At 40.0% G+C, this 25376-nt stretch overlaps 1 protein-coding gene across 3 annotated transcripts in view; it reads left to right on the top strand.

Moving 5' to 3' along the window:
• LOC138133045 (LIM domain only protein 3-like) overlaps positions 1-7834 on the top strand; it is a 35919-nt gene extending 28085 nt beyond the window's left edge. For 2 of the 3 annotated variants that reach the window (XM_069050832.1, XM_069050834.1), the window contains 3 exons: positions 1305-1690; positions 6362-6503; positions 6648-7834. In XM_069050832.1, the coding sequence (XP_068906933.1) occupies positions 1305-1690; positions 6362-6503; positions 6648-6830 (711 nt within the window). In that variant the 3' untranslated portion in view covers positions 6831-7834. Of the gene's footprint in view, positions 1-714; positions 1038-1304; positions 1691-6361; positions 6504-6647 lie in introns of those variants that run through there. The other variant, XM_069050831.1, reaches the window with a different exon arrangement.
• Positions 7835-25376: the final 17542 nt, after the last annotated feature.

Below are 25376 nucleotides of genomic sequence, written 5' to 3'. Positions count from 1 at the left end.
ATCAAATAACCAGTGTAAAAAAAAAAAACAGACTTTATGTACGTATGCATCCGTTGTCCGCTTATAACTAAAGCTGCACCGCACGGATTCTGATGGAATCTTCACTAATGATTAAAGTGTTTCTTTAACTTGAGTTTTAATGCACAAATCATCCACTTCTTTGACAGGAAGCTGAGTAATAACGAAAAAGTAGACTGAATCGATTTAAAATGAAACTTGTGGTCATCGCATCATGATCTCATGTGAGCTTTTAACTCTAACTCTCTAACTAAGAAATTGGTTAGAAGCTTCCAAGAAATGATGAAGATCAAGATGAAATCCATCGGGGGAAGACTAAATGCAATATTTTTTTTCTATTGCAGTTTAGATACTCGTCAGTTTTCTTTTTTGTTGACGTTTCTCCTCTTCTGTGATATTTTTTTTACAATCACCACTCGACCGGCCAATCGAAATTATTTGAAGATCTGGAATTTATTGTCTGCAAATAGACAGTGACCGTTATCCGGTCGACTTCTCATCGAGTAAAAGCTCAGACCGCCCATCTGATTAGCTTGGCAAAATCTGGCTTTTGCTTCACGACATCTACAAGGGTTGTAAAATCCTCTGTCGCAGAGACAGGACGATCTAAAACTTTACGAGCGAAACAGTTGAAAATATTATCGTTTTACTACTGTGTTATTGCAATGACAAGTTTATTCCGGCGCTGTGAAACTTGTGTTTTGATTCGGCATAAACGTTAAGGAGGATATCGCGGTTGTGGGGCGACATGACCGCGTCGTCGGTGTGTCTTCGCTTGTGGATTTTCGTCCGTAATTATTTGGGCCTGTCTGATTTATCGTCTAACGTGTATGGAGTGGCGTGCAGTGTATAAATTCCGTCGGAGGTTTTATTATTTCACACAGATTTTCGCCCGGTGCGACAGGAGAACTTTCATAATTCCGTCGAGTGCTCCCAGTCCTCGTCTAACCCGACGTGAAGACGGAGAAAACAGAGACGGATTGTATCAAAGCAGGTCCGGCTGCAAGCGGATAAATAATGTAAGGCAATAATAAAATATGGCTAGTCCGGCGGTAACATACCTCGCTAGTTTAATAAAAACGTCAACCGTCTCGGGCCAGGAGAGGGCCATTCCGGGACAGGGGTCGCCCCTGTTTTATTTTCTCCACCGTGCAATATTAATATACGTATTAGAAAAGTCGCTTTCATGTAAATGTTTGCCCCCGACGGGAAATTGATGTGCAAGTCAAATATTAATAAAACCGAATTTAATCTCGCTTTTGCTATAAATCCCTTGTTTGTTCCAGATAAAGGCCAGGCCTGACGGCCCTATGATGACCATGGACGTGTCCAAGGGGGAGGCGGCCAAGACCAACTCGGGCCAGGGACCGCAGGAGTGTGCCGGATGCTGCAAGACCATCACCGAGAGGTACTTGCTCAAGGCGCTGGACCTCTACTGGCACGAAGACTGTCTCAAGTGCGGCTGTTGCGACTGTCGGCTGGGCGAAGTCGGCTCTACCCTCTACACCAAAGCCAATCTGATCCTGTGCAAAAGAGACTATTTAAGACTGTTCGGAAACACAGGGTATTGTGCGGCCTGTAGCAAAGTTATACCCGCGTTCGAGATGGTGATGAGGGCTAGGAGTAACGTCTACCACTTGGAGTGCTTCGCCTGTCAGCAGTGCAACCACAGGTATCAGCTCAGATTACTTGCCTTGCTTCACGAGTGAAATATAATTTAAAAAACCGCAAAAGCAATAATCACTACAATTAAATTTCGCTTCGATTTTCATGAAAGTTGGAAATCTAACCTCACTTTTTGCATGTTTTAATCTGCAGTTTGAAAAATCAATGTTTTTAAGACGAGTGGTTCTTTCATAATCGACTATTCAACGCCAACTTCGACGCCAAATTTAAAAAAAAAAAAAGTTGCCCCCTTGTTTTTAGGTTCTTTTTTTCACTTTCATCCACATTTCCCGTGTTCTTGGTATAAATTGACAAGGATCCCACCAAAGGACCAAGAAATTCGTCCGTCTTAAATCGCGGTGGTTTCGTTTCTTGCACGCCCCTGTTTCGTCCTGGTTGGGTTCCTGTTTTGCGAACAGGCCACATATCTATCACAACTCAAATAGTCCGCTCACCGGGATGCAGGAATGATTTCCCTGATGGCTTGTAAAGTGTTCTAAAAGACAACGGCGCGCCGTCCAGGCTCCATCTACCGAGTAGATGGATGCAGATCTCGGCCACGCCGGAGGACACTGATTCCGGGGACTCTCGACTCCTCAAATATTCAACGCCGGTCTTGCTCGCCATATCGCATTACACTTCTGAGAATTGCTCACTACTTACCCGCGATACGTTTACGGCCCGCTTGTTGCAGGAAAAGCGACGCGGAGCAACCTGCCCATTACACTCGGTCGTTACGTGCGACTGTCGCCCCGCATTTATACGATTTACATGAATAATTCGCCGCCCCCCGGACTCGCGACGCGCATCAAACATTGACAACCGAATTCCCTCGCAGCCGTCTTCGGTCGCCAACACTGCAGGATCGATCCGGAAGAGAAGCGTCCACACTTAACTCGCACCGGTTTTAAAATATTCGCTCGTAACAGAAATCTTTTTCACGCGGGAGCGACACAAAAGACTCGCAGCCACGGGATAAACTCGAATCTCTTCCGGGTGGCGTTTTGCTAGGGGGAAAGACCGAATTCTCCAGACTAGTTAGTTTCAATTAAAACCTTTTCCGGTCTTTTTTCGTGTGATGGGTTCGGTGGAGCGAAGGGCGTGCGGTTCGAGTCAAGTCCAGAAAAAAATTTGATTACCGTCCGCCGATTGTCCTGACGATTTTAATAAAAGCAATTTCGTGGTCCATTGTTGGCGATTTTAATATGAGAGTCGTGCATGAAAAACGGGAACAAAACGCGCCGTTTTACAACGACGCAGTTCCGTTTGAAAGGACAATCGTTTTATTGTCAAATTATCCGAAAAACATAAAACAAACGCTTTCTGTGTGTGTGTGTGTGCGCGACGCATCCCCCGCCGCCGGTTCGTCGAAAAAACAATAACAAAATCTAATATAAAACGTACAATAGACTAATAAAACAACAATCGGAAACAAAAACTGCAATTATAAACATGACAATATATCGCGTCGACCGCTCGGTAATGCAGTTAAATATATTAATAATTGCGAACAATAAAAGTGGATTATTTCGCATGGACGACCGCTGTAATATTTCAGGGTTCAGGGCGGACGCGAAACAATGACGGGGCGAGTTGCACAGGGACGTCCGTCGATGCGAGGACTGCACAAAAACAAACCGGGAAGGAAGCTGGATTCGCGGTGAGGGACGAGTCGCACTGAAAAAATAAACAGGTCGCAATTTTCTTGTGCAAATATATCGACGCGAACAAAAGTTTTCAATTTGACAAAAATCCCCTTTCGAGAATTTTGACGGTCGATTGTTCACGATCCAACACCTACGACCGACTCAAAAAGGAACAGAAAATATCAATTAATTACGGTTACGTAAAAAGTAAACATCGACAAAATAACATGTTGGATAAATTTTGCTAATTAAATAAATTTTGAAAAATCATTCGACAACAGACCCGTCCTCGAGGGATCTTTTTAATTAAATTTCGGATCTTTTAATTTGAAATTCGGGATGTTTCGGAAATGTATCCCCCTCCGTGTTAAATTGATAATGTCTCGGGGCTAAGATTTGTCAAGTTGAGGATCTTAGGGAACTGTAGTTAACGTCGTTTCGAAACCTCCAAGATCTCCGGAACGACTGCAGACGACAAACCGGAAAAATAACAAGAGAGTTTTATTTTCAGTAGGCGACAGGACGAGGGCTGGGGAGCAGCGAGTTGAAGTGGTCGTAACCCCGTTTAGCAAGTTGCAGAGGAAGCGTTCGGCACGTCACATCCTCCTTAATCTCGGTTTTATTCGATTAATAAACATTTTAGTGACCTCACGTCGGTGTGTGCTTTTTTTTGTTTTTCCCTCGCGAAAAAACAAAACCCAAACAAAGGAAAAAATTTTCCAGGTCGCGAACAAACAACCCCATTGTTCCGGATCCGATGTATATACGTTGCACAATGGTCGCTAACGGTATCAATTTACAAACGTCTCTTTCAATTATACCAAAAATGACGAAACATTGCGGGCCATTAAATCTGCAGAATACAGATATAACTATAATAGTCCAGCCAACAATGGCATCAAATAACGCTTCCATATATTTTCGTTTATTAGCGCCGATTTCCACCTAACTGCCTCCATAAAGTCAAAATCTGAACATCGCGATAAACCGACCATTGTTTACTTGATTGTTAAATTTATGTTTGTACAAATTAAATCTGCGCGCCGCCGCTATCTGGTGGCCACAAAAGTTGACAATCAGGTACAACCCCTGTCGCCGGATCGACTAGGCGGCACACGGTTCCCGCCGCCGCCGGGGGTGCGATCTTCCTCGTCGCCGTCCACCACACCTCGACCGACCCACGTGCGGTTGACAATCGATCCCGGTGACCGTTTCGGCTCGTTTTTGATTTCCTTCGGAGGGGTGGAATGTTTAATGTCCGCCCCGCCCGGAGCAGGACCCGGACTAATGAAACAACGATAGCGTGCACGACACACGGTCAGATATATTTGTTAACCGGGGCAAGGGCTCTTTTATAAACATTTTAATTGGTGTCCTAAATCATAGTCATTACCCATTCGGCAACGGCATTGTGCCACGTTGCGATAGCCGGATAGTCGCCGGACTAACCCGGACAAATGAATTCAAAGTCCGGACGCTCCGCACGCCAGACATTCTCATTCTTCAGTGACGGCGCATCGGTCAAGGACTTTTTAATTTATTACGACCGAAATTACATTTATAAAACACAAAAGGGGAAGCACGCAGACAGTTGCGGTCACCGCAATCTAATTTTCTTTTCGGTTATCAAATCCGGGCTTTTAAACGAAATTTTAACGTTTCCACCTTGAAACGCCACAATTCTCTACCTTCTTCTACACCAAAACATCCAAATTCAAACTTATTTCCATCACAACCACAAATTTAGTACTATCGGATAGCAAAAAAAACTGATACTATGCCGGCCAAAAAATTTCGTCCAGCCTTTTCCTATCATTTCACAAAAATTATTGTCATTATGATTGACGTTTGCAAATAAAATTTGGAAGTAATTACTGTCACCCATAAGAACATAGACACAATTTGATTGACACATGTCAACATGTGAAGTGACGTTATTCGTTCCTAAAGGCTGCTTTTCAGCGTACGTGAGTGGAATGACACTTGTGGACGAAATTTTTTGTCCGCCATTGTAGTACAGTATGTTACTATAGACACTTCCAAAACTCATTCAGTTTGGAAGTGTCTGCAGTAACATTACTGTACCAGTTTTTTTGCTATCCGATAGTACTTTGGTGTCATTTTGAAGAAAAGGAAAAGAAAAAACATATCTAGGTACTGTTTCTAATTTTAACTGCTTCGATTTTGGAATTTTTCGTATCCGAATTAAAAAATTGGCTCTGTTTAACCATCAACGTATTTTTCTGTATTGTTGCTTGCCTACATTTCGGGCGCGTTCGTCATCCTCGACAAACCCCACCGCAAACTTTCCTATTTTCATTAGGATCCGAATGCACTTTCGGTGTCAACATCATCTCAGTTCGTCCAACTTTAAATTCACCACCGTCGAGCTTAATTGATCCGCGATCTATTGCTTTTAGTCCCCCGTGAAATATGGTTTTCGTTAAACAGTCTGGAATAAGTCAGCAATGACAGGTCAATTGAATATAACGAGTTCACGTTGTAGCTCGTGTACAGCACAGCGTGTAAGTAATGAGTAATTGCATATTGGCACCGTTTGTCATTGCATACGGATTAACTCACTGCTATACGGCGTATAATGTGTATTGGATGGGGCGAATTCAGCAATTCCAACACGGTTGCTCACCGCTCCACATCCGACCTTCCGGGATTCCCCCTCGCGGCAAGATGCTGCGCTCTCTCTCACCCCACGTGCAGGCTCAAATTCCATCGACTTTAATTTTTCGAAAAAGGTTTGTCGTCGCGAAGACGGTGTCGACTTGACCGTGCGGGAATTGCAGCGCAATCGCACCACATTAGAGCCTTTCAGTTTAGAGTTATGGCGTACATTGGTTAGTTTTTCATTCGTAATGTTTAACACCTTGATTTATACACTAGTATCACCATTTTACGGCCGTTAAATCGCTTTTGTAGTCGCATGATTTACGACAGCATCAAGTCAATACGAAAGCGGATTTTCCGCACCGTTTTTCCTCCGGTTTGTAATCCAAGTTTGACGTTTTCCGTTGCAGGTTCTGCGTCGGCGATCGCTTCTACCTCTGCGAGAACAAGATCCTCTGCGAGTACGACTACGAGGAGAGGCTCGTCTTCGCGAACATGGCGTACAATCCTCCGCCGCTGTCGCATCTCAAGAGGCAGACGTCGATTCCGCCGGTGAGTAGAGGACCTACCGATAAAACCTCAAGGCCACTTTGTACTGTACTGAATAGAAGTGGGCCCGGTGCTGTGCCCTGTGCGTCGCCAGCTCTAGCTGACTTGACAATACCACAATTAATAACTTGGCCGCATCGTTTCCAGCCCAACCTCCCCAACCACCTCATCAACGGCCACCGGGCACCCCTGCCCCCCACCAACGGCGACCTCAACAACAACATGTCGGGATCGGGGGGCCAACCGCCGCCGAATTCCATGGCCAACCAGCCGTTCCAGACGGCGGGACATTTGAAAAACAGTCCGATGTCGCTGGGGGCGACCAGCTGAAGACGATGACGTTTGTCGTAAACTGTGATTTTGTGTTCTGAAGACTTTCATCTTCGTGTACATAAGTTATTTTTCCATTGGATCATGTTTGTTCGATTTTTGTTCGAGCCGTTTCGTTTTTGTTTTTACGTAAAATGCTCAATCACTGCGTATACCTTATCGTCGGATTCGATAACTACATGTGCAATATTGTGCGGATCTAGCCCGTTTCTACTCAATTTCGATGTAAGATAAAGACAATCCGCTGAATATGTGGTGCAGATGCGGCCACGGAGTTTTTTTTTTCTTGACACGTCTTCTAGCGTACCCGACGAGCTAATTTTAATGCCCATTGTAGTCGAAACAACAGCTTAAGTCTTGTTAGCAAACTCAAAAGCTAATTAAGTACGGGCTTAAAGGAGCTGAGACTTTGAAACTGCAAACGAAGATTACTGAAAGATTTTTCTTGCCGACTGCGACACAAAACCGTGATTGTCGCCGTCGAAATTTTCAAAATGCCGCCGGATTACCTCTGCGAATCCCAGAAACTCTCGGCGTACGTCGACATCGGGCAATTTAGATTCGATGAGCTACAAATCAGCATCGATCGGAACAAGAGGGCATTTCGCCTTTACCGCAAAATTCTATACCAGGTATTCAGTGTCCGCCATTGTAATTAGGTTTGAAGTTTGTAAATAGACATTGTTAGAATTAGTAATTAATGTTGATAACGTATACTATAATTAAAGCTAGTTGTTTTCGACATAAATGTTAATTATGATCACTATTATTGCCGTATATGTTAAATCGTTGCCATTCATTTTTATTTATGTTCATTGTTTCACGTATTTTTTCAATGTACGACCTCCCCCTGTATATACCCATTAGTATTGTTTTGTAAAATATTAAGAATAGGTGCCAATTCTAGACTTTTTGTGTACAAAACAAAAAAAAAGAGAAACTGTCAAAATGTATTCGATTATTATACCAATGATTTGACCAAAGAAATAAATAGGTTTCATGAGGATCGGCTTATTGTCTTTCCCTTTTTTCCTTCGTTTGATTGATTCCAGGGGCGTCCGTTGTTTGCGGCAAGCGACTCCATTTACGTCACATAACCAACCTTATTATATACAGCAATTTCAGATTTGCGGCATAAGAAAAATTGCACCTCTCCCCTCGTTGTTCCGTCCTGTTCCCGTCCGCACCGCGCCACCTGCACCCTCTCTGTCGCCGCTATCAGGACAATCTTTAATTTCGTAGCTTGTTAACTCGAACTTACAACAATAACCGGGCTTATTGGAGGGATTTTTCTTGGTTTTTCGGACCGACAAAAATTAAATTTAAACCGCAACACGAAACGAAGTCACCGATAAAAGTAGAGACCGGAGAGTGGAGCGGACCGCGCGATAACCGTCCCGAAAGAGACGGTCGCAAGAACTTCGGTCAACGGCGACGAGAAGGGTTTCGAGCGCGCTTATTAATCCGCCCTCCGGAGTTTCAACCCCTGCCGCGGCCGACCCTGTTCAATCGAACGAAAAGTTATTAATAGTTCCTTCGGCGCAGTTAACCGCTACAATCAAATATAAAACCGTCCGTAATTGAAATTAATTTCTCGGTGGAAGGTAATTAGCGGCGACGGAGGCCGCCGATGTAAATAACGATTTTGGCGGAGGCGCCGGGAGCGAACCTCTCGTTATCTCGATGCACTTCCTCGGGCCATTTTTATGCGCCCGTAACGAGATTAAGGCTCGCCGTTAGTAGTTTATAATAGCGGTATTAAGGAGTTAGTTGATGTAAGCCCGAGCTTGATAATGTATGCGGCCCAGGACCGTGTAGACTTACAACTTCGGTAGACGAACAACTCCGCGTGAGTGTAACGAATTTAATAAGCGGATCGGTCGCTGCGAACATTAAATTGTCGTCGACGGAGACGGTTCGTGAATACGAGAACGACTGCCGTTCGGACCCCTTTCCGGTACCAGACGAGCAGGGGTGGTTTTCCAGAAAATATTCAAGGCCGACGCTGAATAACTTGAAACCACCGGCAGACATTTTTTTGTTTTTGGATGATTTACAGGAAATGTTTGTGACATAAATTGCTTAAATCGAGAAAAGAACGTGAAAGAGAATAAAATGCAAAATAGATTGAAAAATAAATGCAGAACAATTAGAATATCAAGAGAATATTACTGTAGGCTAGGGACGTTCACTTACTTGTGGGATAAAAAATTATCAAGTAAATGTAAATTAAGCATGACGAAGGAAGAACATTACTGGAGAATGAAAACTTCAAACGTTCTGTTAGAAAAGTAAAATAAAGAAGACGACGCGAAAACCTAACGAAAAAAAATTGCATATTCAGAAAAAAATCGAGAATTAGATGACACCATAAATTGTATGTGCGGAATAAAAAATAATAATTTATTGATTGCATTAAGTAAAACGGACACTGTGCAGGAACATGAAATGTTTAAGAATTTGATACGGACTTTTCTGTTAGTTGTCATAAATCTGATGTTATGATAGTGAATGTGCATATTAAAATATGTACACTTGCTTTCAAAACTTTCCCGTACACCTATTTTTCGCTGTATTAAATCAGGGTAGTAATTAATCAACTCTGACATTTAAACTTTTGAAAAGTCAAAATGCCTCGACTGACAGAGCAAGATAAAATTTTGATGCTTTCCAAATTAGAAGAGGAGTGGTCCATAAGAAGGGTTGCTACTCATAATGGGCTAAATAAAAGCACTGTTCTCCAAGTAAAGAAGAGGTGGCAACAAGAAGGGACCGTGAGTAGAAAGAAGACCGATCATAATTTATTTAGTTGCTGTCAATGTCATCTTTAACCTAATCTCAAAATTACCCGTTCATACTGCTTGAATTTTGCAAAATCGTTGTTACTTGATTTTGAATGTGTACGCGATAGTTTTGAAAGCAAGTGTACAAAAGAAGGCATCAAAACGACTGGAAATATAAATGACCGGAGTACTGCGGAAAGAATAATTAATTTAGTTTTTTAAGTATTAAAGTGAAGTTAAAAGCACAGCACGGGAATGATAAGAGGATCTGCAAATAAATATAAAAAATAGATAATTTAGGATATAAGAGGCAAAAATGTCAAAGCTAAATGAAAGATGCAAATATCAAAATTATGAAAATAAGAAATCAAAATTTATGAATTAAAATATCAAAATAAAAAATGAAGTATGTAAGAGTTTTTTTAATTTTTGAGTTAAATTGTCAGGGGGTCATGGTTTTTTCGAAAAAATTTTTTGTGGCCGATTCGAACGAAATTGCGGTGAGTTGTAGAGGATAAGTTGAAGTCAGGCATAGGGAAAGTTCCGGCCGTAGACCCCATTTGTTGGTGTGGGAGCCAAAAGTAGTCAAAAATTTGAGTTTTTTGTGAATTTCTGTTAAACGAAAAAAGCGAGGTAAAATTTTTGCGACTCAAAAGTAGCGCATTGAAAAGAGGAATCCAGCGGTGTATAATTCATTATCAAATTATGTTTAATAAGGGAGCTACGGCCGTTTAAATGTTTTTTCCGGGTGCAAATTTGATAGAAGGTTGGGGGTCATGGTTTTTTCGAAAAAATTGTTTGTGGCCGATTCGAACGAAATTGCGGTGAGTTGTTGTAGAGGATAAGTTGAAGTCAGGCATAGGGAAAGTTCCGGCCGTAGACCCCATTTGTTGGTGTGGGAGTCAAAAATAATCAAAAATCTGAGTTTTTTGTGAATTTCTCTTAAACGAAAAAAGCGAGGTAAAATTTTTTGGACTCAAAAGAAGCGCATTGAAAAGAGGAATCCAGCGGTGTATAATTCATTATCATATTATGTTTAATAATGGAGCTACGGCCGTTTAAATGTTTTTTCCGGGTGCAAATTTGATAGAAGGTAGGGGGTCATGGTTTTTTCGAAAAATTTTTTTGTGGCCGATTCGAACGAAATTGCGGTGAGTTGTTGTAGAGGATAAGTTGAAGTCAGGCATAGGGAAAGTTCCGGCCGTAGACCCCATTTGTTGGTGTGGGAGCCAAAAGTAGTCAAAAATTTGAGTTTTTTGTGAATTTCTGTTAAACGAAAAAAGCGAGGTAAAATTTTTGCGACTCAAAAGTAGCGCATTGAAAAGAGGAATCCAGCGGTGTATAATTCATTATCAAATTATGTTTAATAAGGGAGCTACGGCCGTTTAAATGTTTTTTCCGGGTGCAAATTTGATAGAAGGTTGGGGGTCATGGTTTTTTCGAAAAAATTGTTTGTGGCCGATTCGAACGAAATTGCGGTGAGTTGTTGTAGAGGATAAGTTGAAGTCAGGCATAGGGAAAGTTCCGGCCGTAGACCCCATTTGTTGGTGTGGGAGTCAAAAATAATCAAAAATCTGAGTTTTTTGTGAATTTCTCTTAAACGAAAAAAGCGAGGTAAAATTTTTTGGACTCAAAAGAAGCGCATTGAAAAGAGGAATCCAGCGGTGTATAATTCATTATCATATTATGTTTAATAATGGAGCTACGGCCGTTTAAATGTTTTTTCCGGGTGCAAATTTGATAGAAGGTAGGGGGTCATGGTTTTTTCGAAAAATTTTTTTGTGGCCGATTCGAACGAAATTGCGGTGAGTTGTTGTAGAGGATAAGTTGAAGTCAGGCATAGGGAAAGTTCCGGCCGTAGACCCCATTTGTTGGTGTGGGAGCCAAAAGTAGTCAAAAATTTGAGTTTTTTGGTTTTTCGTGAATTTCTGTTAAACGAAAAAATCGAGGTAAATTTTTTTCGACTCAAAAGAAGCGCATTGAAAAGAGGAATCCAGCGGTGTATAATTCATTATCAAATTATGTTTAATAAGGGAGCTACGGCCGTTTAAATGTTTTTTCCGGGTGCAAATTTGATAGAAGGTAGGGTCATGGTTTTTTCGAAAAAATTTTTTGTGGCCGATTCGAACGAAATTGCGGTGAGTTGTTGTAGAGGATAAGTTAAAGTCAGGCATAGGGAAAATTCCGGCCGTAGACCCCATTTGTTGGTGTGGGAGCCAAAAATAGTCAAAAATCTGAGTTTTTTGTGAATATCTCTTAAACGAAAAAAGCGAGGTAAAATTTTTTGGACTCAAAAGAAGCGCATTGAAAAGAGGAATCCAGCGGTGTATAATTCATTATCATATTATGTTTAATCAGGGAGCTACGGCCGTTTAAATGTTCTTTCCGGGTGCAAATTTGATAGAAGGTAAGGGGGTCATGGTTTTTTCGAAAAAATTTTTTGTGGCCGATTCGAACGAAATTGCGGTGAGTTGTTGTAGAGGATAAGTTGAAGTCACGCATAGGGAAAGTTCCGGCCGTAGACCCCATTTGTTGGTGTGGGAGCCAAAAATAGTCAAAAATCTGAGTTTTTTGTGAATTTCTCTTAAACGAAAAAAGCGAGGTAAAATTTTTTGGACTCAAAAGAAGCGCATTGAAAAGAGGAATCCAGCGGTGTATAATTCATTATCATATTATGTTTAATCAGGGAGCTACGGCCGTTTAAATGTTCTTTCCGGGTGCAAATTTGATAGAAGGTAAGGGGGTCATGGTTTTTTCGAAAAAAATTTTTGTGGCCGATTCGAACGAAATTGCGGTGAGTTGTTGTAGAGGATAAGTTGAAGTCACGCATAGGGAAAGTTCCGGCCGTAGACCCCATTTGTTGGTGTGGGAGCCAAAAGTAGTCAAAAATTTGAGTTTTTTGTGAATTTCTGTTAAACGAAAAAATCGAGGTAAAATTTTTTGGACTCAAAAGAAGCGCATTGAAAAGAGGAATCCAGCGGTGTATAATTCATTATCATATTATGTTTAATAAGGGAGCTACGGCCGTTTATATGTTTTTTCCGGGTGCAAATTTGATAGAAGGTAGGGGGTCATGGTTTTTTCGAAAAAATTTTTTGTGGCCGATTCGAACGAAATTGCGGTGAGTTGTTGTAGAGGATAAGTTGAAGTCACGCATAGGGAAAGTTCCGGCCGTAGACCCCATTTGTTGGTGTGGGAGCCAAAAATAGTCAAAAATCTGAGTTTTTTGCGAAAAAAGCGAGGTAAAATTTTTTGGGCTCAAAAGAAGCGCATTGAAAAGAGGAATCCAGCCGTGTATAATTCATTATCAAATTATGTTTAGTAAGGGAGCTACGGCCGTTTAAATGTTTTTTCCGGGTGCAAATTTGATAGAAGGTAGGGGGTTTTTTCGAAAATTTTTTTTGTGGCCGATTCGAACGAAATTGCGGTGAGTTGTTGTAGAGGACAAGTTGAAGTCAGGCATAGGGAAAGTTCCGGCCGTAGACCCCATTTGTTGGTGTGGGAGCCAAAAATAGTCAAAAATCTGAGTTTTTTGTGAATTTCTCTTAAACGAAAAAAGCGAGGTAAAATTTTTTGGACTCAAAAGAAGCGCATTGAAAAGAGGAATCCAGCGGTGTATAATTCATTATCAAATTATGTTTAATAAGGGAGCTACGGCCGTTTAAATGTTTTTTCCGGGTGCAAATTTGATAGAAGGTAGGGGGTCATGGTTTTTTCGAAAAAATTTTTTGTGGCCGATTCGAACGAAATTGCGGTGAGTTGTTGTAGAGGATAAGTTGAAGTCAGGCATAGGGAAAGTTCCGGCCGTAGACCCCATTTGTTGGTGTGGGAGCCAAAAGTAGTCAAAAATTTGAGTTTTTTGGTTTTTCGTGAATTTCTGTTAAACGAAAAAATCGAGGTAAATTTTTTTCGACTCAAAAGAAGCGCATTGAAAAGAGGAATCCAGCGGTGTATAATTCATTATCAAATTATGTTTAATAAGGGAGCTACGGCCGTTTAAATGTTTTTTCCGGGTGCAAATTTGATAGAAGGTAGGGTCATGGTTTTTTCGAAAAAATTTTTTGTGGCCGATTCGAACGAAATTGCGGTGAGTTGTTGTAGAGGATAAGTTAAAGTCAGGCATAGGGAAAATTCCGGCCGTAGACCCCATTTGTTGGTGTGGGAGCCAAAAATAGTCAAAAATCTGAGTTTTTTGTGAATTTCTCTTAAACGAAAAAAGCGAGGTAAAATTTTTTGGACTCAAAAGAAGCGCATTGAAAAGAGGAATCCAGCGGTGTATAATTCATTATCATATTATGTTTAATCAGGGAGCTACGGCCGTTTAAATGTTCTTTCCGGGTGCAAATTTGATAGAAGGTAAGGGGGTCATGGTTTTTTCGAAAAAATTTTTTGTGGCCGATTCGAACGAAATTGCGGTGAGTTGTTGTAGAGGATAAGTTGAAGTCACGCATAGGGAAAGTTCCGGCCGTAGACCCCATTTGTTGGTGTGGGAGCCAAAAATAGTCAAAAATCTGAGTTTTTTGTGAATTTCTCTTAAACGAAAAAAGCGAGGTAAAATTTTTTGGACTCAAAAGAAGCGCATTGAAAAGAGGAATCCAGCGGTGTATAATTCATTATCATATTATGTTTAATCAGGGAGCTACGGCCGTTTAAATGTTCTTTCCGGGTGCAAATTTGATAGAAGGTAAGGGGGTCATGGTTTTTTCGAAAAAAATTTTTGTGGCCGATTCGAACGAAATTGCGGTGAGTTGTTGTAGAGGATAAGTTGAAGTCACGCATAGGGAAAGTTCCGGCCGTAGACCCCATTTGTTGGTGTGGGAGCCAAAAGTAGTCAAAAATTTGAGTTTTTTGTGAATTTCTGTTAAACGAAAAAATCGAGGTAAAATTTTTTGGACTCAAAAGAAGCGCATTGAAAAGAGGAATCCAGCGGTGTATAATTCATTATCATATTATGTTTAATAAGGGAGCTACGGCCGTTTATATGTTTTTTCCGGGTGCAAATTTGATAGAAGGTAGGGGGTCATGGTTTTTTCGAAAAAATTTTTTGTGGCCGATTCGAACGAAATTGCGGTGAGTTGTTGTAGAGGATAAGTTGAAGTCACGCATAGGGAAAGTTCCGGCCGTAGACCCCATTTATTGGTGTGGGAGCCAAAAGTAGTCAAAAATTTGAGTTTTTTGGTTTTTTGTGAATTTCTGTTAAACGAAAAAATCGAGGTAAATTTTTTTCGACTCAAAAGAAGCACATTGAAAAGAGGAATCCAGCGGTGTATATTTCATTATCAAATTATGTTTAATAAGGGAGCTACGGCCGTTTAAATGTTTTTTCCGGGTGCAAATTTGATAGAAGGTAGGGGGTCATGGTTTCTTCGAAAAAATTTTTTGTGGCGAGATTCGAACGAAACTGCGGTGAGTTGTTGTAGAGGATAAGTTGAAGTCACGCATAGGGAAAGTTCCGGCCGTAGACCCCATTTGTTGGTGTGGGAGCCAAAAATAGTCAAAAATCTGAGTTTTTTGCGAAAAAAGCGAGGTAAAATTTTTTGGGCTCAAAAGAAGCGCATTGAAAAGAGGAATCCAGCCGTGTATAATTCATTATCAAATTATGTTTAGTAAGGGAGCTACGGCCGTTTAAATGTTTTTTCCGGGTGCAAATTTGATAGAAGGTAGGGGGTTTTTTCGAAAATTTTTTTTGTGGCCGATTCGAACGAAATTGCGGTGAGTTGTTGTAGAGGACAAGTTGAAGTCAGGCATAGGGAAAGTTCCGGCCGTAGACCCCATTTGTTGGTGTGGGAGCCAAAAATAGTCAAAAATCTGAGTTTTTTGTGAATTTCTCTTAAACGAAAAAAGCGAGGTAAAATTTTTTGGACTCAAAAGAAGCGTATTGAAAAGAAGAATCCAGCGGTGTATAATTCATTATCATATTATGTTTAATAAGGGAGCTACGGCCGTTTAAATGTTTTTTCCGGGTGCAAATTTGATAGAAGGTAGGGGTCATGGTTTTTTCGAAAAAATTTTTTGTGGCCGATTCGAACGAAATTGCGGTGAGTTGTTGTAGAGGATAAGCTGAAGTCAGGCATAGGGAAAGTTCCGGCCGTAGACCCCATTTGTTGGTGTGGGAGCCAAAAGTAGTCAAAAATTTGAGTTTTTTGGTTTTTTGTGAATTTCTGTTAAACGAAAAAATCGAGGTAAATTTTTTTCGACTCAAAAGAAGCGCATTGAAAAGAGGAATCCAGCGGTGTATAATTCATTATCAAATTATGTTTAATAAGGGAGCTACGGCCGTTTAAATGTTTTTTCCGGGTGCAAATTTGATAGAAGGTCATGGTTTTTTCGAAAAAAATTTTTGTGGCCGATTCGAACGAAATTGCGGTGAGTTGTTGTAGAGGATAAGCTGAAGTCAGGCATAGGGAAAGTTCCGGCCGTAGACCCCATTTGTTGGTGTGGGAGCCAAAAGTAGTCAAAAATTTGAGTTTTTTGTGAATTTCTGTTAAACGAAAAAATCGAGGTAAATTTTTTTCGACTCAAAAGAAGCGCATTGAAAAGAGGAATCCAGCGGTGTATAATTCATTATCAAATTATGTTTAATAAGGGAGCTACGGCCGTTTAAATGTTTTTTCCGGGTGCAAATTTGATAGAAGGTAGGGGGTCATGGTTTTTTCGAAAAAATTTTTTGTGGCCGATTCGAACGAAATTGCGGTGAGTTGTTGTAGAGGATAAGCTGAAGTCAGGCATAGGGAAAGTTCCGGCCGTAGACCCCATTTGTTGGTGTGGGAGCCAAAAGTAGTCAAAAATTTGAGTTTTTTGTGAATTTCTGTTAAACGAAAAAATCGAGGTAAAATTTTTTGGACTCAAAAGAAGCGCATTGAAAAGAGGAATCCAGCGGTGTATAATTCATTATCATATTATGTTTAATAAGGGAGCTACGGCCGTTTAAATGTTTTTTCCGGGTGCAAATTTGATAGAAGGTAGGGGGTCATGGTTTTTTCGAAAAATTTTTTTGTGGCCGATTCGAACGAAATTGCGGTGAGTTGTTGTAGAGGATAAGTTGAAGTCAGGCATAGGGAAAGTTCCGGCCGTAGACCCCATTTGTTGGTGTGGGAGCCAAAAGTAGTCAAAAATTTGAGTTTTTTGGTTTTTTGTGAATTTCTGTTAAACGAAAAAATCGAGGTAAATTTTTTTCGACTCAAAAGAAGCGCATTGAAAAGAGGAATCCAGCGGTGTATATTTCATTATCAAATTATGTTTAGTAAGGGAGCTACGGCCGTTTAAATGTTTTTTCCGGGTGCAAATTTGATAGAAGATAGGGGGTCATGGTTTTTTCGAAAAATTTTTTTGTGGCCGATTCGAACGAAATTGCGGTGAGTTGTTGTAGAGGATAAGTTGAAGTCAGGCATAGGGAAAGTTCCGGCCGTAGACCCCATTTGTTGGTGTGGGAGCCAAAAATAGTCAAAAATCTGAGTTTTTTGTGAATTTCTCTTAAACGAAAAAAGCGAGGTAAAATTTTTTGGACTCAAAAGAAGCGTATTGAAAAGAGGAATCCAGCGGTGTATAATTCATTATCATATTATGTTTAATAAGGGAGCTACGGCCGTTTAAATGTTTTTTCCGGGTGCAAATTTGATAGAAGGTAGGGGTCATGGTTTTTTCGAAAAAAATTTTTGTGGCCGATTCGAACGAAATTGCGGTGAGTTGTTCTAGAGGATAAGTTGAAGTCAGGCATAGGGAAAGTTCCGGCCGTAGACCCCATTTGTTGGTGTGGGAGCCAAAAGTAGTCAAAAATTTGAGTTTTTTGGTTTTTTGTGAATTTCTGTTAAACGAAAAAATCGAGGTAAATTTTTTTCGACTCAAAAGAAGCGCATTGAGAAGAGGAATCCAGCGGTGTATAATTCATTATCAAATTATGTTTAATAAGGGAGCTACGGCCGTTTAAATGTTTTTTCCGGGTGCAAATTTGATAGAAGGTAGGGGGTCATGGTTTTTTCGAAAAAAATTTTTGTGGCCGATTCGAACGAAATTGCGGTGAGTTGTTGTAGAGGATAAGTTGAAGTCAGGCATAGGGAAAATTCCGGCCGTAGACCCCATTTGTTGGTGTGGGAGCCAAAAGTAGTCAAAAATTTGAGTTTTTTGTGAATTTCTGTTAAACGAAAAAATCGACGTAAAATTGTTTCGACTCAAAAGAAGCGCATTGAAAAGAGGAATCCAGCGGTGTATAATTCATTATCATATTATGTTTAATAAGGGAGCTACGGCCGTTTAAATGTTTTTTCCGGGTGCAAATTTGATAGAAGATAGGGGGTCATGGTTTTTTCGAAAAATTTTTTTGTGGCCGATTCGAACGAAATTGCGGTGAGTTGTTGTAGAGGATAAGTTGAAGTCACGCATAGGGAAAGTTCCGGCCGTACACCCCATTTGTTGGTGTGGGAGCCAAAAATAGTCAAAAATCTGAGTTTTTTGCGAAAAAAGCGAGGTAAAATTTTTTGGGCTCAAAAGAAGCGCATTGAAAAGAGGAATCCAGCCGTGTATAATTCATTATCATATTATGTTTAATAAGGGAGCTACGGCCGTTTAAATGTTTCTTCCGGGTGCAAATTTGATAGGTCATGGTTTTTTCGAAAAAATTTTTTGTGGCCGATTCGAACGAAATTGCGGTGAGTTGTTGTAGAGGATAAGTTGAAGTCAGGCATAGGGAAAATTCCGGCCGTAGACCCCATTTGTTGGTGTGGGAGCCAAAAGTAGTCAAAAATTTGAGTTTTTTGTGAATTTCTGTTAAACGAAAAAATCGAGGTAAAATTTTTTGGACTCAAAAGAAGCGCATTGAAAAGAGGAATCCAGCGGTTTATAATTCATTATCATATTATGTTTAATAAGGGAGCTACGGCCGTTTAAATGTTTTTTCCGGGTGCAAATTTGATAGAAGATAGGTCATGGTTTTTTCGAAAAAATTTTTTGTGGCCGATTCGAACGAAATTGCGGTGAGTTGTTGTAGAGGATAAGTTGAAGTCAGGCATAGGGAAAGTTCCGGCCGTAGACCCCATTTGTTGGTGTGGGAGCCAAAAGTAGTCAAAAATTTGAGTTTTTTGTGAATTTCTGTTAAACGAAAAAATCGAGGTAAAATTTTTTGGACTCAAAAGAAGCGCATTGAAAGGAGGAAGCCAGCGGTGTATAATTCATTATCATATTATGTTTAATAAGGGAGCTACGGCCGTTTAAATGTTTCTTCCGGATGCAAATTTGATAGGTCATGGTTTTTTCGAAAAAAATTTTTGTGGCCGATTCGAACGAAATTGCGGTGAGTTGTTGTAGAGGATAAGTTGAAGTCAGGCATAGGGAAAGTTCCGGCCGTAGACCCCATTTGTTGGTGTGGGAGCCAAAAATAGTCAAAAATCTGAGTTTTTTGTGAATTTCTCTTAAACGAAAAAAGCGAGGTAAAATTTTTTGGACTCAACAGAAGCGCATTGAAAAGAGGAATCCAGCGGTGAATAATTCATTATCATATTATGTTTAATAAGGGATCTACGGCCGTTTAAATGTTTTTTCCGGGTGCAAATTTGATAGAAGGTAGGGGGTCATGGTTTTTCCGAAAAAAATTTTTGTGGCCGATTCCAACGAAATTGCGGTGAGTTGTTGTAGAGGATAAGTTGAAGTCAGGCATAGGGAAAATTCCGGCCGTAGACCCCATTTGTTGGTGTGGGAGCCAAAAATAGTCAAAAATCTGAGTTTTTTGTGAATTTCTCTTAAACGAAAAAAGCGAGGTAAAATTTTTTGGACTCAAAAGGAGCGCATTGAAAAGAGGAATCCAGCGGTGTATAATTCATTATCATATTATGTTTAATAAGGGAGCTACGGCCATTTAAATGTTTTTTCCGGGTGCAAATTTGATAGAAGGTAGGGGGTCATGGTTTTTTCGAAAAAATTTTTTGTGGCCGATTCGAACGAAATTGCGGTGAGTTGTTGTAGAGGATAAGTTGAAGTCAGGCATAGCGAAAGTTCCGGCCGTAGACCCCATTTGTTGGTGTGGGAGCCAAAAATAGTCAAAAATCTGAGTTTTTTGTGAATTTCTCTTAAACGAAAAAAGCGAGGTAAAATTTTTTGGACTCAAAAGAAGCGCATTGAAAAGAGGAATCCAGCGGTGTATAATTCATTATCATATTATGTTTAATAAGGGATCTACGGCCGTTTAAATGTTTTTTCCGGGTGCAAATTTGATAGAAGGTAGGGGTCATGGTTTTTTCGAAAAAATTTTTTGTGGCCGATTCGAACGAAATTGCGGTGAGTTGTTGTAGAGGATAAGTTGAAGTCAGGCATAGGGAAAATTCCGGCCGTAGACCCCATTTGTTGGTGTGGGAGCCAAAAGTAGTCAAAAATTTGAGTTTTTTGTGAATTTCTGTTAAACGAAAAAATCGAGGTAAAATTTTTTGGACTCAAAAGAAGCGCATTGAAAAGAGGAATCCAGCGGTGTATAATTCATTATCATATTATGTTTAATAAGGGAGCTACGGCCGTTTAAATGTTTCTTCCGGGTGCAAATTTGATAGGTCATGGTTTTTTCGAAAAAATTTTTTGTGGCCGATTCGAACGAAATTGCGGTGAGTTGTTGTAGAGGATAAGTTGAAGTCAGGCATAGGGAAAATTCCGGCCGTAGACCCCATTTGTTGGTGTGGGAGCCAAAAGTAGTCAAAAATTTGAGTTTTTTGTGAATTTCTGTTAAACGAAAAAATCGAGGTAAATTTTTTTCGACTCAAAAGAAGCGCATTGAGAAGAGGAATCCAGCGGTGTATAATTCATTATCAAATTATGTTTAATAAGGGAGCTACGGCCGTTTAAATGTTTTTTCCGGGTGCAAATTTGATAGAAGGTAGGGGGTCATGGTTTTTTCGAAAAAAATTTTTGTGGCCGATTCGAACGAAATTGCGGTGAGTTGTTGTAGAGGATAAGTTGAAGTCAGGCATAGGGAAAGTGCCGGCCGTAGACCCCATTTGTTGGTGTGGGAGCCAAAAGTAGTCAAAAATTTGAGTTTTTTGTGAATTTCTGTTAAACGAAAAAATCGACGTAAAATTGTTTCGACTCAAAAGAAGCGCATTGAAAAGAGGAATCCAGCGGTGTATAATTCATTATCATATTATGTTTAATAAGGGAGCTACGGCCGTTTAAATGTTTTTTCCGGGTGCAAATTTGATAGAAGATCGGGGGTCATGGTTTTTTCGAAAAATTTTTTTGTGGCCGATTCGAACGAAATTGCGGTGAGTTGTTGTAGAGGATAAGTTGAAGTCACGCATAGGGAAAGTTCCGGCCGTACACCCCATTTGTTGGTGTGGGAGCCAAAAATAGTCAAAAATCTGAGTTTTTTGCGAAAAAAGCGAGGTAAAATTTTTTGGGCTCAAAAGAAGCGCATTGAAAAGAGGAATCCAGCCGTGTATAATTCATTATCATATTATGTTTAATAAGGGAGCTACGGCCGTTTAAATGTTTCTTCCGGGTGCAAATTTGATAGGTCATGGTTTTTTCGAAAAAATTTTTTGTGGCCGATTCGAACGAAATTGCGGTGAGTTGTTGTAGAGGATAAGTTGAAGTCAGGCATAGGGAAAATTCCGGCCGTAGACCCCATTTGTTGGTGTGGGAGCCAAAAGTAGTCAAAAATTTGAGTTTTTTGTGAATTTCTGTTAAACGAAAAAATCGAGGTAAAATTTTTTGGACTCAAAAGAAGCGCATTGAAAAGAGGAATCCAGCGGTTTATAATTCATTATCATATTATGTTTAATAAGGGAGCTACGGCCGTTTAAATGTTTTTTCCGGGTGCAAATTTGATAGAAGATAGGTCATGGTTTTTTCGAAAAAATTTTTTGTGGCCGATTCGAACGAAATTGCGGTGAGTTGTTGTAGAGGATAAGTTGAAGTCAGGCATAGGGAAAGTTCCGGCCGTAGACCCCATTTGTTGGTGTGGGAGCCAAAAGTAGTCAAAAATTTGAGTTTTTTGTGAATTTCTGTTAAACGAAAAAATCGAGGTAAAATTTTTTGGACTCAAAAGAAGCGCATTGAAAGGAGGACGCCAGCGGTGTATAATTCATTATCATATTATGTTTAATAAGGGAGCTACGGCCGTTTAAATGTTTCTTCCGGATGCAAATTTGATAGGTCATGGTTTTTTCGAAAAAAATTTTTGTGGCCGATTCGAACGAAATTGCGGTGAGTTGTTGTAGAGGATAAGTTGAAGTCAGGCATAGGGAAAGTTCCGGCCGTAGACCCCATTTGTTGGTGTGGGAGCCAAAAATAGTCAAAAATCTGAGTTTTTTGTGAATTTCTCTTAAACGAAAAAAGCGAGGTAAAATTTTTTGGACTCAACAGAAGCGCATTGAAAAGAGGAATCCAGCGGTGAATAATTCATTATCATATTATGTTTAATAAGGGATCTACGGCCGTTTAAATGTTTTTTCCGGGTGCAAATTTGATAGAAGGTAGGGGGTCATGGTTTTTCCGAAAAAAATTTTTGTGGCCGATTCCAACGAAATTGCGGTGAGTTGTTGTAGAGGATAAGTTGAAGTCAGGCATAGGGAAAATTCCGGCCGTAGACCCCATTTGTTGGTGTGGGAGCCAAAAATAGTCAAAAATCTGAGTTTTTTGTGAATTTCTCTTAAACGAAAAAAGCGAGGTAAAATTTTTTGGACTCAAAAGGAGCGCATTGAAAAGAGGAATCCAGCGGTGTATAATTCATTATCATATTATGTTTAATAAGGGAGCTACGGCCATTTAAATGTTTTTTCCGGGTGCAAATTTGATAGAAGGTAGGGGGTCATGGTTTTTTCGAAAAAATTTTTTGTGGCCGATTCGAACGAAATTGCGGTGAGTTGTTGTAGAGGATAAGTTGAAGTCAGGCATAGCGAAAGTTCCGGCCGTAGACCCCATTTGTTGGTGTGGGAGCCAAAAATAGTCAAAAATCTGAGTTTTTTGTGAATTTCTCTTAAACGAAAAAAGCGAGGTAAAATTTTTTGGACTCAAAAGAAGCGCATTGAAAAGAGGAATCCAGCGGTGTATAATTCATTATCATATTATGTTTAATAAGGGATCTACGGCCGTTTAAATGTTTTTTCCGGGTGCAAATTTGATAGAAGGTAGGGGTCATGGTTTTTTCGAAAAAATTTTTTGTGGCCGATTCGAACGAAATTGCGGTGAGTTGTTGTAGAGGATAAGTTGAAGTCAGGCATAGGGAAAATTCCGGCCGTAGACCCCATTTGTTGGTGTGGGAGCCAAAAGTAGTCAAAAATTTGAGTTTTTTGTGAATTTCTGTTAAACGAAAAAATCGAGGTAAAATTTTTTGGACTCAAAAGAAGCGCATTGAAAAGAGGAATCCAGCGGTGTATAATTCATTATCATATTATGTTTAATAAGGGAGCTACGGCCGTTTAAATGTTTTTTCCGGGTGCAAATTTGATAGAAGGTAGGGGGTCATGGTTTTTTCGAAAAAAATTTTTGTGGCCGATTCGAACGAAATTGCGGTGAGTTGTTGTAGAGGATAAGTTGAAGTCAGGCATAGGGAAAGTTCCGGCCGTAGACCCCATTTGTTGGTGTGGGAGCCAAAAGTAGTCAAAAATTTGAGTTTTTTGTGAATTTCTGTTAAACGAAAAAATCGACGTAAAATTGTTTCGACTCAAAAGAAGCGCATTGAAAAGAGGAATCCAGCGGTGTATAATTCATTATCATATTATGTTTAATAAGGGAGCTACGGCCGTTTAAATGTTTTTTCCGGGTGCAAATTTGATAGAAGATAGGGGGTCATGGTTTTTTCGAAAAATTTTTTTGTGGCCGATTCGAACGAAATTGCGGTGAGTTGTTGTAGAGGATAAGTTGAAGTCACGCATAGGGAAAGTTCCGGCCGTAGACCCCATTTGTTGGTGTGGGAGCCAAAAATAGTCAAAAATCTGAGTTTTTTGCGAAAAAAGCGAGGTAAAATTTTTTGGGCTCAAAAGAAGCGCATTGAAAAGAGGAATCCAGCCGTGTATAATTCATTATCATATTATGTTTAATAAGGGAGCTACGGCCGTTTAAATGTTTCTTCCGGGTGCAAATTTGATAGGTCATGGTTTTTTCGAAAAAATTTTTTGTGGCCGATTCGAACGAAATTGCGGTGAGTTGTTGTAGAGGATAAGTTGAAGTCAGGCATAGGGAAAATTCCGGCCGTAGACCCCATTTGTTGGTGTGGGAGCCAAAAGTAGTCAAAAATTTGAGTTTTTTGTGAATTTCTGTTAAACGAAAAAATCGAGGTAAAATTTTTTGGACTCAAAAGAAGCGCATTGAAAAGAGGAATCCAGCGGTTTATAATTCATTATCATATTATGTTTAATAAGGGAGCTACGGCCGTTTAAATGTTTTTTCCGGGTGCAAATTTGATAGAAGATAGGTCATGGTTTTTTCGAAAAAAATTTTTGTGGCCGATTCGAACGAAATTGCGGTGAGTTGTTGTAGAGGATAAGTTGAAGTCAGGCATAGGGAAAGTTCCGGCCGTAGACCCCATTTGTTGGTGTGGGAGCCAAAAGTAGTCAAAAATTTGAGTTTTTTGTGAATTTCTGTTAAACGAAAAAATCGAGGTAAAATTTTTTGGACTCAAAAGAAGCGCATTGAAAGGAGGAAGCCAGCGGTGTATAATTCATTATCATATTATGTTTAATAAGGGAGCTACGGCCGTTTAAATGTTTCTTCCGGATGCAAATTTGATAGGTCATGGTTTTTTCGAAAAAATTTTTTGTGGCCGATTCGAACGAAATTGCGGTGAGTTGTTGTACAGGATAAGTTGAAGTCAGGCATAGGGAAAGTTCCGGCCGTAGACCCCATTTGTTGGTGTGGGAGCCAAAAATAGTCAAAAATCTGAGTTTTTTGTGAATTTCTCTTAAACGAAAAAAGCGAGGTAAAATTTTTTGGACTCAACAGAAGCGCATTGAAAAGAGGAATCCAGCGGTGAATAATTCATTATCATATTATGTTTAATAAGGGATCTACGGCCGTTTAAATGTTTTTTCCGGGTGCAAATTTGATAGAAGGTAGGGGGTCATGGTTTTTTCGAAAAAAATTTTTGTGGCCGATTCCAACGAAATTGCGGTGAGTTGTAGAGGATAAGTTGAAGTCAGGCATAGGGAAAATTCCGGCCGTAGACCCCATTTGTTGGTGTGGGAGCCAAAAATAGTCAAAAATCTGAGTTTTTTGTGAATTTCTCTTAAACGAAAAAAGCGAGGTAAAATTTTTTTGACTCAAAAGGAGCGCATTGAAAAGAGGAATCCAGCGGTGTATAATTCATTATCATATTATGTTTAATAAGGGAGCTACGGCCATTTAAATGTTTTTTCCGGGTGCAAATTTGATAGAAGGTAGGGGGTCATGGTTTTTTCGAAAAAATTTTTTGTGGCCGATTCGAACGAAATTGCGGTGAGTTGTTGTAGTAGATAAGTTGAAGTCAGGCATAGCGAAAGTTCCGGCCGTAGACCCCATTTGTTGGTGTGGGAGCCAAAAATAATCAAAAATCTGAGTTTTTTGTGAATTTCTCTTAAACGAAAAAAGCGAGGTAAAATTTTTTGGACTCAAAAGAAGCGCATTGAAAAGAGGAATCCAGCGGTGTATAATTCATTATCATATTATGTTTAATAAGGGATCTACGGCCGTTTAAATGTTTTTTCCGGGTGCAAATTTGATAGAAGGTAGGGGTCATGGTTTTTTCGAAAAAATTTTTTGTGGCCGATTCGAACGAAATTGCGGTGAGTTGTTGTAGAGGATAAGTTGAAGT

The sequence above is a fragment of the Tenebrio molitor genome, chromosome 6 (assembly GCF_963966145.1).
Source record: "Tenebrio molitor chromosome 6, icTenMoli1.1, whole genome shotgun sequence".
Taxonomy (NCBI): domain Eukaryota; kingdom Metazoa; phylum Arthropoda; class Insecta; order Coleoptera; family Tenebrionidae; genus Tenebrio; species Tenebrio molitor.
This window is presented reverse-complemented; position numbering and strand designations above follow the sequence as displayed.